Source organism: Sycon ciliatum, chromosome 12 (genome assembly GCF_964019385.1).
Source record: "Sycon ciliatum chromosome 12, ocSycCili1.1, whole genome shotgun sequence".
NCBI lineage: Eukaryota > Metazoa > Porifera > Calcarea > Leucosolenida > Sycettidae > Sycon > Sycon ciliatum.
This window is the reverse complement of record NC_088654.1, coordinates 8,982,386-8,994,857: the sequence shown is the minus strand read 5'-3', so window position 1 is coordinate 8,994,857 and position 12,472 is coordinate 8,982,386. Positions and strand designations below refer to the sequence as shown.

The 12,472-nt window shown below is 47.4% G+C and overlaps 5 protein-coding genes across 5 annotated transcripts; all 5 read right to left on the bottom strand.

Moving 5' to 3' along the window:
* Positions 1-860: 860 nt before the first annotated feature.
* LOC135827964 (eukaryotic translation initiation factor 1A, Y-chromosomal-like) lies at positions 861-1,304 on the bottom strand. The gene has a single exon (XM_065340399.1). The coding sequence runs from the start codon at positions 1,302-1,304 to the stop codon at positions 861-863; it is 444 nt and encodes a 147-aa protein (XP_065196471.1).
* A 1,698-nt stretch (positions 1,305-3,002) lies between these two features.
* LOC135827963 (eukaryotic translation initiation factor 1A, Y-chromosomal-like) lies at positions 3,003-3,446 on the bottom strand. The gene has a single exon (XM_065340398.1). The coding sequence runs from the start codon at positions 3,444-3,446 to the stop codon at positions 3,003-3,005; it is 444 nt and encodes a 147-aa protein (XP_065196470.1).
* A 2,348-nt stretch (positions 3,447-5,794) lies between these two features.
* On the bottom strand, positions 5,795-6,238 carry LOC135827961 (eukaryotic translation initiation factor 1A, Y-chromosomal-like). Its single transcript, XM_065340397.1, has one exon. The coding sequence runs from the start codon at positions 6,236-6,238 to the stop codon at positions 5,795-5,797; it is 444 nt and encodes a 147-aa protein (XP_065196469.1).
* Positions 6,239-7,940: 1,702 nt separating this feature from the next.
* LOC135827960 (eukaryotic translation initiation factor 1A, Y-chromosomal-like) lies at positions 7,941-8,384 on the bottom strand. The gene has a single exon (XM_065340396.1). It carries the CDS (start codon positions 8,382-8,384, stop codon positions 7,941-7,943), a length of 444 nt encoding a protein of 147 aa, XP_065196468.1.
* A 1,698-nt stretch (positions 8,385-10,082) lies between these two features.
* LOC135827959 (eukaryotic translation initiation factor 1A, Y-chromosomal-like) lies at positions 10,083-10,526 on the bottom strand. Its single transcript, XM_065340395.1, has one exon. It carries the CDS (start codon positions 10,524-10,526, stop codon positions 10,083-10,085), a length of 444 nt encoding a protein of 147 aa, XP_065196467.1.
* Between the last annotated feature and the right edge of the window lie 1,946 nt (positions 10,527-12,472).

The window sequence follows — 12,472 nt, the reverse complement described above, 5'->3', positions numbered from 1 at the left end:
CCACTCGTCAATACTCACGCCTGCGTGGTTCTACGCTACGCCTCCAAAACCAGGTAAGTTATTATTTATTCTTGTTTAACTAGGAAATTCCCAACAGGCGGCAACGCCTTTTTACAGGGAACCCTAGGTGGTCTCTCAACATTCGATTCACCATGTTCACGCCGTTCGATTGCTTGGAAGAAATATCGCGCTTGAATCGATTCACGAATGTATTCATGAATCATTATTCAAGTGTGTAATCGAACGCACTCAGTGAACTTGTATTCAACTAGTTACGTCACTTCCAGCTTTTCGAGCTCCCCAAGTAAGTGTGACCATCCGGCGTCCACGTCCTAGTATACAGTGCATTTTGTATGATAGACTCTGACAATGTTGAGAACTTACTTACTCACCAAGGCCACCTTTGAGAGAATGTCGTGCGAGTAGCGTCACGAAAGTCTGCGCGCGACATTCTAAAAGTCCGGGAGTGATTCGTCGCATTTGTTCAGAGGTTCGTTAGACTGTAACCTGTGGGAACGTTTGTCGCGTTTCATCTTGATACATGTACATAATTATTCCTGTACTCAACAACCGAGTTAAAACAAACTTCATCAATGTGTATGGATTTTGGTGGACTTAGCCCTTCGCATTCAAATCAGCTTCAGATGTTTCGACTTGGAGCGAGCTGAATGCAAAAGTTACCAGGCATAACCGCGGGGAGGTGCCACCGTCTATGCCCGCTTGGAGGTCAACAGCTCCTTCACCAGGAAGGAACTGTCGTCATCCCATCCAAGCGTTTCTTCACGGAGTTGTCTCTCCGGCATTGTTCTTGGAGTATGCTCTGCTTAACCGTTTCGCAGCATTGTCGATTGAGTCACTGATCACGTCGTTGCATCACTGTCATCATCTTCAGGTTCTGATATGTCGTCAAAAACAACGAAATGTTTAGCATCTGGTGCGAACGTGGTGCTGTCGCTGAGCTTGGCTGTCTCTGGCAACTCTCCATAGGCCTTCAGCTTCATTGCCTCCTCGTGGCTGTACTTCATAATTACATCTGCTCTAGAATCCTGGAAGTCCCTGACGCCAATCAGTATGATGTCGCCTTGCTTGATCCAGACTTTGTTCCACCTTAACGTTCCTCGAATTTGGCAAATGCGGACTCTAGCATCATAACACCAAGCCTCCAGGCGACAACAGCCAAACAGCTTGGTAACTTGTGCGTATTCGGTGCCATCATTTCTGAATACTAACTCTCGATTGCTGTCGGTGCGGAACGCCTTGCGTTGACGACGATTCTTTCCTCCTTTCCCTTTATTCGGCCGCATGGCTGTCACCGAATGAAAGTATGTTCTCGAACACAAGGCACAATGTGAACAACTGAATCTCTCCTTCGTAGCTTCGCGTTACACTGATAGCGATCTTGGAAATTCTGCAAGCAAAACTCTATCCTACACTCCAGGGAACTTGGGAAAATGCACCCTAAACATGCTGTAAGCTCGCATTTATTCCCTTGTTCGCCGCCAGTCACGTCGCAGGGCGCGGGCGATCGAGCTCTGGCGATACACGTGTATCGGTATCTGTGTGGTAGGTCAAGTGTTCAGGCAGTGCTCATAGACATGAGTCATGGCAATGATAAGTATGTGTCGCTGTGTGTAACCGTGGACACTACTTGACAGCTAGCAATATAATTGTTAGCTGTCAAGAACCACGCACACGTAATTATGACGTGTGCGTGGTTCTACTTTGCCCCCTCTAAAAATTAAGTACCAGGTGCTTGCTTTGAGCGTAGATCTACATGCCGACGCTAGCCAAGCTGGCAATGTCTGTACGGTGATGTTCACCCACGCCTACACCTTTTAATACCACACGCTGGTCTACAACGACTGGGGGTTTTGCACATTAGATTCACCCAAGTACCAGTAGCTACTATGAGCCCTGCACTAGGCTAGCTACTGAATGCGCTAAGTAGTACTCGCCCATCCGCCCCTCCCCACCTGAAGGGTGGAGGAGGTAGGGGCGCTTTGGCGGGATTTTACGGTATTGTTATTTAAATTTTAAATACGGCAATGATAGGTTTCATGATATGTGAAATAATTCATTTTGCCCAGTACAAGAGGCTTTGTTAGGTACATGAGTACGTGTCGCTGTGTGTAACCATGGACACCACTCGTCAGTACTCACGCCTGCGTGGTTCTACGCTACGACTCCAAAACCAGGTAAGTTAATATTTATTCTTGTTTTACTAGGGAATTCCCAAAAGGCGGCGACGCCTTTTTACAGGGAACCCTAGGTGGTCTCTCAACATTCGATTCACCATGTTCACGCCGTTCGATTGCTTGGAAGAAATATCGCACTTGAATCGATTCACGAATGGATTCATGAATCATTATTCAAGTGAGTAATCGAACGCACTCAGTGAACTTGTATTCAACTAGTTACGTCACTTCCAGCTTTTCGAGCTCCCCAAGTAAGTGTGACCATCCGGCGTCCACGTCCTAGTATACAGTGCATTTTGTATGACAGACTCTGACAATGTTGAGAACTTACTTACTCACCAAGGCCACCTTTGAGAGAATGTCGTGCGAGTTGCGTCACGAAAGTCTGCGCGCGACATTCTAAAAGTCCGGGAGTGATTCGTCGCATTTGTTCAGAGGTTCGATAGACTGTAACCTGTGGGGACGTTTGTCGCGTTTCATCTTGATACATGTACATAATTATTCCTGTACTCAACAACCGAGTTGAAACAAACTTCATCAATGTGTATGGATTTTGGTGGACTTAGCCTTTCGCATTCAAATCAGCTTCAGATGTTTCGACTTGGAGCGAGCTGAATGCAAAAGTTACCAGGCATAACCGCGGGGAGGTGCCACCGTCTATGCCCGCTTGGAGATCAACAGCTCCTTCACCAGGAAGGAACTGTCGTCATCCCATCCAAGCGTTTCTTCACGGAGTTGTCTCTCCGGCATTGTTCTTGGAGTATGCTCTCCTTTACCGTTTCGCAGCATTGTCGATTGAGTCACTGATCACGTCGTTGCATCACTGTCATCATCTTCAGGTTCTGATATGTCGTCAAAAACAACGAAATGTTTAGCATCTGGTGCGAACGTGGTGCTGTCGCTGAGCTTGGCTGTCTCTGGCAACTCTCCATAGGCCTTCAGCTTCATTGCCTCCTCGTGGCTGTACTTCATAATTACATCTGCTCTAGAATCCTGGAAGTCCCTGACGCCAATCAGTATGATGTCGCCTTGCTTGATCCAGACTTTGTTCCACCTTAACGTTCCTCGAATTTGGCAAATCCGGCTTCTAGCATCATAACACCAAGCCTCCAGGCGACAACAGCCAAACAGCTTGGTAACTTGTGCGTATTCGGTGCCATCATTTCTGAATACTAACTCTCGATTGCTGTCGGTGCGGACCGCCTTGCGTTGACGACGATTCTTTCCTCCTTTCCCTTTATTCGGCCGCATGGCTGTCACCGAATGAAAGTATGTTCTCGAACACAAGGCACAATGTGCACAACTGAATCTCTCCTTCGTAGCTTCGCGTTACACTGATAGCGATCTAAGAAATTCTGCAAGCAAAACTCTATCCTACACTCCAGTGAACTTGGGAAAAAGAACCCTAAACATGCTGTAAGCTCGCATTTATACCCTTGTTCGCCGCCAGTCACGTCGCAGGGCGCGGGCGATCGAGCTCTGGCGATACACGTGTATCGGTATCTGTGTGGTAGGTCAAGTGTTCAGGCAGTGCTCATAGACATGAGTCATGGCAATGATAAGTATGTGTCGCTGTTTGTAACCGTGGACACTTCTTGACAGCTAGCAATACAATTGCTAGCTGTCAAGAACCACGCACACGTAATTATGACGTGTGCGTGGTTCTACTTTGCCCCCTCTAAAAATTAAGTACCAGGTGCTTGCTTTGAGCGTAGATCTACATGCCGACGCTAGCCAAGCTGGCAATGTCTGTACGGTGATGTTCACCCACGCCTAAACCTTTTAATACCACACGCTGGTCTACAACGACTGGGGGTTTTGCACGTTAGATTCACCCAAGTACCAGTAGCTACTATGAGCCCTGCACTAGGCTAGCTACTGAATGCGCTAAGTAGTACTCGCCCATCCGCCCCTCCCCACCTGAAGGGTGGAGGAGGTAGGGGCGCTTTGGCGGGATTTTACGGTATTGTTATTTAAATTTTAAATACGGCAATGATAGGTTTCATGATATGTGAAATAATTCATTTTGCCCAGTACAAGAGGCTTTGTTAGGTACATGAGTACGTGTCGCTGTGTGTAACCATGGACACCACTCGTCAGTACTCACGCCTGCGTGGTTCTACGCTACGACTCCAAAACCAGGTAAGTTAATATTTATTCTTGTTTTACTAGGGAATTCCCAAAAGGCGGCGACGCCTTTTTACAGGGAACCCTAGGTGGTCTCTCAACATTCGATTCACCATGTTCACGCCGTTCGATTGCTTGGAAGAAATATCGCACTTGAATCGATTCACGAATGGATTCATGAATCATTATTCAAGTGAGTAATCGAACGCACTCAGTGAACTTGTATTCAACTAGTTACGTAACTTCCAGCTTTTCGAGCTCCCCAAGTAAGTGTGACCATCCGGCGTCCACGTCCTAGTATACAGTGCATTTTGTATGACAGACTCTGACAATGTTGAGAACTTACTTACTCACCAAGGCCACCTTTGAGAGAATGTCGTGCGAGTAGCGTCACGAAAGTCTGCGCGCGACATTCTAAAAGTCCGGGAGTGATTCGTCGCATTTGTTCAGAGGTTCGTTAGACTGTAACCTGTGTGAACGTTTGTCGCGTTTCATCTTGATACATGTACATAATTATTCCTGTACTCAACAACAGAGTTGAAACAAACTTCATCAATGTGTATGGATTTTGGTGGACTTAGCCTTTCGCATTCAAATCAGCTTCAGATGTTTCGACTTGGAGCGAGCTGAATGCAAAAGTTACCAGGCATAACCGCGGGGAGGTGCCACCGTCTATGCCCGCTTGGAGATCAACAGCTCCTTCACCAGGAAGGAACTGTCGTCATCCCATCCAAGCGTTTTCACTCACAAAGCGACTGTTCAGTACATGGGGTAGTGGTCTACCAGAGCAATCACACTCACCACCGTGGTGGTTTTCCAGAAATGAGTAGAAGCAAAAACCACACTCGCAGCCACAGAATAGATAAATAGCCGAAAAACATCTAAATCCATCAAAGAACCGCCAGCAAGCGGGAGAAAAGGCCGTGAAATCAAGTGAAACAGCATGGCCAGTGGTGAGCATGGGTGACTGGGCAGCAGGGGAGCGCCTGAAAAACAATGACTACCTACATTCCTAGCCGCGACTGCTCAACCGGGCTAGAGGAAAAACACGCCTTTCGGCCAAAAAACCTTTCTATTTTCATTAATTCCTGCCCCGCTGCCAGTCAGACCCAAGAATAGAGATAGCAAGGAATGGTATGTAATAACCGGTGTATGTCATAATCATAAGCCACACACATAGGCATAGATTGTCAAGAAGAATAGCGGACGACTCCCATGAAACCAGGGTGGGTGGGCGGGCAACTTCAACTACCACGAGGAAAAACAAAGACCACGATGGCAGGTTCAACGGAGTTGCGCAGAACAAGAGCAAATGCACGAAAATATTTGTGAGTGAAAAATACGTTTTTGCACTCTTTCGCTACGCTCAGCGGTGAAAAAACAAATCTTTCTTCACGGAGTTGTCTCTCCGGCATTGTTCTTGGAGTATGCTCTCCTTTACCGTTTCGCAGCATTGTCGATTGAGTCACTGATCACGTCGTTGCATCACTGTCATCATCTTCAGGTTCTGATATGTCGTCAAAAACAACGAAATGTTTAGCATCTGGTGCGAACGTGGTGCTGTCGCTGAGCTTGGCTGTCTCTGGCAACTCTCCATAGGCCTTCAGCTTCATTGCCTCCTCGTGGCTGTACTTCATAATTACATCTGCTCTAGAATCCTGGAAGTCCCTGACGCCAATCAGTATGATGTCGCCTTGCTTGATCCAGACTTTGTTCCACCTTAACGTTCCTCGAATTTGGCAAATCCGGCTTCTAGCATCATAACACCAAGCCTCCAGGCGACAACAGCCAAACAGCTTGGTAACTTGTGCGTATTCGGTGCCATCATTTCTGAATACTAACTCTCGATTGCTGTCGGTGCGGACCGCCTTGCGTTGACGACGATTCTTTCCTCCTTTGCCTTTATTCGGCCGCATGGCTGTCACCGAATGAAAGTATGTTCTCGAACACAAGGCACAATGTGCACAACCGAATCTCTCCTTCGTAGCTTCGCGTTACACTGATAGCGATCTAAGAAATTCTGCAAGCAAAACTCTATCCTACACTCCAGTGAACTTGGGAAAAAGAACCCTAAACATGCTGTAAGCTCGCATTTATACCCTTGTTCGCCGCCAGTCACGTCGCAGGGCGCGGGCGATCGAGCTCTGGCGATACACGTGTATCGGTATCTGTGTGGTAGGTCAAGTGTTCAGGCAGTGCTCATAGACATGAGTCATGGCAATGATAAGTATGTGTCGCTGTTTGTAACCGTGGACACTTCTTGACAGCTAGCAATACAATTGCTAGCTGTCAAGAACCACGCACACGTAATTATGACGTGTGCGTGGTTCTACTTTGCCCCCTCTAAAAATTAAGTACCAGGTGCTTGCTTTGAGCGTAGATCTACATGCCGACGCTAGCCAAGCTGGCAATGTCTGTACGGTGATGTTCACCCACGCCTAAACCTTTAAATACCACACGCTGGTCTACAACGACTGGGGGTTTTGCACGTTAGATTCACCCAAGTACCAGTAGCTACTATGAGCCCTGCACTAGGCTAGCTACTGAATGCGCTAAGTAGTACTCGCCCATCCGCCCCTCCCCACCTGAAGGGTGGAGGAGGTAGGGGCGCTTTGGCGGGATTTTACGGTATTGTTATTTAAATTTTAAATACGGCAATGATAGGTTTCATGATATGTGAAATAATTCATTTTGCCCAGTACAAGAGGCTTTGTTAGGTACATGAGTACGTGTCGCTGTGTGTAACCATGGACACCACTCGTCAGTACTCACGCCTGCGTGGTTCTACGCTACGACTCCAAAACCAGGTAAGTTAATATTTATTCTTGTTTTACTAGGGAATTCCCAAAAGGCGGCGACGCCTTTTTACAGGGAACCCTAGGTGGTCTCTCAACATTCGATTCACCATGTTCACGCCGTTCGATTGCTTGGAAGAAATATCGCACTTGAATCGATTCACGAATGGATTCATGAATCATTATTCAAGTGAGTAATCGAACGCACTCAGTGAACTTGTATTCAACTAGTTACGTCACTTCCAGCTTTTCGAGCTCCCCAAGTAAGTGTGACCATCCGGCGTCCACGTCCTAGTATACAGTGCATTTTGTATGACAGACTCTGACAATGTTGAGAACTAACTTACTTACTCACCAAGGCCACCTTTGAGAGAATGTCGTGCGAGTAGCGTCACGAAAGTCTGCGCGCGACATTCTAAAAGTCCGGGAGTGATTCGTCGCATTTGTTCAGAGGTTCGATAGACTGTAACCTGTGGGAACGTTTGTCGCGTTTCATCTTGATACATGTACATAATTATTCCTGTACTCAACAACCGAGTTGAAACAAACTTCATCAATGTGTATGGATTTTGGTGGACTTAGCCTTTCGCATTCAAATCAGCTTCAGATGTTTCGACTTGGAGCGAGCTGAATGCAAAAGTTACCAGGCATAACCGCGGGGAGGTGCCACCGTCTATGCCCGCTTGGAGATCAACAGCTCCTTCACCAGGAAGGAACTGTCGTCATCCCATCCAAGCGTTTCTTCACGGAGTTGTCTCTCCGGCATTGTTCTTGGAGTATGCTCTCCTTTACCGTTTCGCAGCATTGTCGATTGAGTCACTGCTCACGTCGTTTCATCACTGTCATCATCTTCAGGTTCTGATATGTCGTCAAAAACAACGAAATGTTTAGCATCTGGTGCGAACGTGGTGCTGTCGCTGAGCTTGGCTGTCTCTGGCAACTCTCCATAGGCCTTCAGCTTCATTGCCTCCTCGTGGCTGTACTTCATAATTACATCTGCTCTAGAATCCTGGAAGTCCCTGACGCCAATCAGTATGATGTCGCCTTGCTTGATCCAGACTTTGTTCCACCTTAACGTTCCTCGAATTTGGCAAATCCGGCTTCTAGCATCATAACACCAAGCCTCCAGGCGACAACAGCCAAACAGCTTGGTAACTTGTGCGTATTCGGTGCCATCATTTCTGAATACTAACTCTCGATTGCTGTCGGTGCGGACCGCCTTGCGTTGACGACGATTCTTTCCTCCTTTCCCTTTATTCGGCCGCATGGCTGTCACCGAATGAAAGTATGTTCTCGAACACAAGGCACAATGTGCACAACTGAATCTCTCCTTCGTAGCTTCGCGTTACACTGATAGCGATCTAAGAAATTCTGCAAGCAAAACTCTATCCTACACTCCAGTGAACTTGGGAAAAAGAACCCTAAACATGCTGTAAGCTCGCATTTATACCCTTGTTCGCCGCCAGTCACGTCGCAGGGCGCGGGCGATCGAGCTCTGGCGATACACGTGTATCGGTATCTGTGTGGTAGGTCAAGTGTTCAGGCAGTGCTCATAGACATGAGTCATGGCAATGATAAGTATGTGTCGCTGTTTGTAACCGTGGACACTACTTGACAGCTAGCAATACAATTGCTAGCTGTCAAGAACCACGCACACGTAATTATGACGTGTGCGTGGTTCTACTTTGCCCCCTCTAAAAATTAAGTACCAGGTGCTTGCTTTGAGCGTAGATCTACATGCCGACGCTAGCCAAGCTGGCAATGTCTGTACGGTGATGTTCACCCACGCCTAAACCTTTTAATACCACACGCTGGTCTACAACGACTGGGGGTTTTGCACGTTAGATTCACCCAAGTACCAGTAGCTACTATGAGCCCTGCACTAGGCTAGCTACTGAATGCGCTAAGTAGTACTCGCCCATCCGCCCCTCCCCACCTAAAGGGTGGAGGAGGTAGGGGCGCTTTGGCGGGATTTTACGGTATTGTTATTTAAATTTTAAATACGGCAATGATAGGTTTCATGATATGTGAAATAATTCATTTTGCCCAGTACAAGAGGCTTTGTTAGGTACATGAGTACGTGTCGCTGTGTGTAACCATGGACACCACTCGTCAGTACTCACGCCTGCGTGGTTCTACGCTACGACTCCAAAACCAGGTAAGTTAATATTTATTCTTGTTTTACTAGGGAATTCCCAAAAGGCGGCGACGCCTTTTTACAGGGAACCCTAGGTGGTCTCTCAACATTCGATTCACCATGTTCACGCCGTTCGATTGCTTGGAAGAAATATCGCACTTGAATCGATTCACGAATGGATTCATGAATCATTATTCAAGTGAGTAATCGAACGCACTCAGTGAACTTGTATTCAACTAGTTACGTCACTTTCAGCTTTTCGAGCTCCCCAAGTAAGTGTGACCATCCGGCGTCCACGTCCTAGTATACAGTGCATTTTGTATGACAGACTCTGACAATGTTGAGAACTTACTTACTCACCAAGGCCACCTTTGAGAGAATGTCGTGCGAGTAGCGTCGCGAAAGTCTGCGCGCGACATTCTAAAAGTCCGGGAGTGATTCGTCGCATTTGTTCAGAGGTTCGATAGACTGTAACCTGTGGGGACGTTTGTCGCGTTTCATCTTGATACATGTACATAATTATTCCTGTACTCAACAACCGAGTTGAAACAAACTTCATCAATGTGTATGGATTTTGGTGGACTTAGCATTTCGCATTCAAATCAGCTTCAGATGTTTCGACTTGGAGCGAGCTGAATGCAAAAGTTACCAGGCATAACCGCGGGGAGGTGCCACCGTCTATGCCCGCTTGGAGATCAACAGCTCCTTCACCAGGAAGGAACTGTCGTCATCCCATCCAAGCGTTTCTTCACGGAGTTGTCTCTCCGGCATTGTTCTTGGAGTATGCTCTCCTTTACCGTTTCGCAGCATTGTCGATTGAGTCACTGATCACGTCGTTGCATCACTGTCATCATCTTCAGGTTCTGATATGTCGTCAAAAACAACGAAATGTTTAGCATCTGGTGCGAACGTGGTGCTGTCGCTGAGCTTGGCTGTCTCTGGCAACTCTCCATAGGCCTTCAGCTTCATTGCCTCCTCGTGGCTGTACTTCATAATTACATCTGCTCTAGAATCCTGGAAGTCCCTGACGCCAATCAGTATGATGTCGCCTTGCTTGATCCAGACTTTGTTCCACCTTAACGTTCCTCGAATTTGGCAAATCCGGCTTCTAGCATCATAACACCAAGCCTCCAGGCGACAACAGCCAAACAGCTTGGTAACTTGTGCGTATTCGGTGCCATCATTTCTGAATACTAACTCTCGATTGCTGTCGGTGCGGACCGCCTTGCGTTGACGACGATTCTTTCCTCCTTTCCCTTTATTCGGCCGCATGGCTGTCACCGAATGAAAGTATGTTCTCGAACACAAGGCACAATGTGCACAACTGAATCTCTCCTTCGTAGCTTCACGTAACACTGATAGCGATCTAAGAAATTCTGCAAGCAAAACTCTATCCTACACTCCAGTGAACTTGGGAAAAAAGAACCCTAAACATGCTGTAAGCTCGCATTTATACCCTTGTTCGCCGCCAGTCACGTCGCAGGGCGCGGGCGATCGAGCTCTGGCGATACACGTGTATCGGTATCTGTGTGGTAGGTCAAGTGTTCAGGCAGTGCTCATTAGTCATGGCAATGATAAGTATGTGTCGCTGTGTGTAACGGTGGACCCTACTTGACCTGTTGTTCAACGTCATGACCACGTAACCAAAAGTCTCATTGTGATTCACCTTCTTCACGCCGTTCGATGGCTTGGAAGAAACTACGCACTTGAATCGATCCACGAATGGATTCATGGATCGATTCAAGTGTGTAGTCGAACGCACCCAGTGTACTATCACCCAACTAGTGACGTCACTTCCAATCCGCGTTTACTAAAAGCTGCAGGAACCTCCCAGGAGCAAGTCGACTCGACCTCGCTCCACATCAGGCTGCATTGTCCGCAACGGCATCCAGCAGTGCTCACGCGAGCACTGTGTACAACCAAAGCGTTCTCTTCACGTTTATCTGTTTTGTAGTCTCAGAAATATTACTTGTAGACAGTTTCGCAGACGCTGATGCGCGCTTCGGCTCGAACCTAAAAGGCCTCGGTGTTGCTGAATCCGAAGTGGCGTCCACCTCCACACCTCCCGTGGTCTCCTTTTCCTCCAACATGATGATCGAATGAATACTAGTACATGTACTAGTACAAGGGTTATTGATTGAAGAAAAAACATTGAATACCTTTTTCAAAATTTACCATTTGAATAAAAAAATTTGGAGCTCACTGAGAACGTTTTACGTCACAGGGTGGGCGGGGGCCCCCTCGTGCCAAATATGGAAAATTGCAATTGGTAATTTAGGTATGTTATCCTTGTCGTAGAAGCTTCCGGTTTTCGCCATTCTACCACTTACGACATACTCTAATTCCGCAATAAAAAATGGTGGTGATTTTGGACCGGAGTTTCCCTTTTAAGGCCGATTCACAATACAACTTTCTGCGACGCAACACGCGATTTGCGACAGTTGCGACAAGAAACTGCCTGTCGCGAGCTGTCGCAAGCTGGGAGTCGTAAAATACCGGTATTTTACGACTCCCTGGTCGCAATGCACCTGTCGCAGAAGTTAATAGTTGAAGAAAGTTCAACTTTTGCGACATGCGCGCGACACGCGACATACACAGATGGAGTACACTTTCGACCCTGGGTGCACGTGCAGTGCACGTGCATAGTACTACTTGTGCATGTCTGCATGATCGAGGATGCATGATCGATGTCGCAATCAGGGAGTAGTACAATATATATTAGGTATTGTACTACTCCCTGGTCGCAATTGCGCAAACATGAAGAATATTGTGAACCAGGGAGTAGTAAAATACAGGGAGTAGTAAAATTTACTACTCCCTGTTGTGAACCGTGTGTCGCTGTCGCAGCTCGTCGCATGTGTCGCAAGTCGCTTGTCGCGTCGCAGAAAGTTGTATTGTGAATCGGCCTTTACCAATCGAACATGCCCAAAAAAAGAGGGGGGGGGGGGGGATGAAGCAGAACAGTAGCCAAACACACCACGGATAGTTACCGAAAGCATTCGGCAGCAGCAAGGGGGGGGGGGGTGACCACAGAAGCATCAGATCAGAGTCACTATGACTCTCTGGCGGGCATCTTGAGACCGTGGCCTAGCGCCTGCGGTGACCACGGACTGGCATGGGAGGCACGAACAAGAGAAAAGGAAACCCTTGACCTTATAAAGGCAAGAAGTGAGAAGAAGGGCTCCTTTCTCTTGTCGGCGAGCATAGAGGCGACACGC

What these genes read in the sequence shown, in the direction of transcription:
- LOC135827961 (XM_065340397.1), bottom strand. Translation starts at nt 6,238, where the DNA reads ATGCGGCCGAATAAAGGCAAAGGAGGAAAGAATCGTCGTCAACGCAAG.
- LOC135827963 (XM_065340398.1), bottom strand. Translation starts at nt 3,446, where the DNA reads ATGCGGCCGAATAAAGGGAAAGGAGGAAAGAATCGTCGTCAACGCAAG.
- LOC135827960 (XM_065340396.1), bottom strand. Translation starts at nt 8,384, where the DNA reads ATGCGGCCGAATAAAGGGAAAGGAGGAAAGAATCGTCGTCAACGCAAG.
- LOC135827964 (XM_065340399.1), bottom strand. Translation starts at nt 1,304, where the DNA reads ATGCGGCCGAATAAAGGGAAAGGAGGAAAGAATCGTCGTCAACGCAAG.
- LOC135827959 (XM_065340395.1), bottom strand. Translation starts at nt 10,526, where the DNA reads ATGCGGCCGAATAAAGGGAAAGGAGGAAAGAATCGTCGTCAACGCAAG.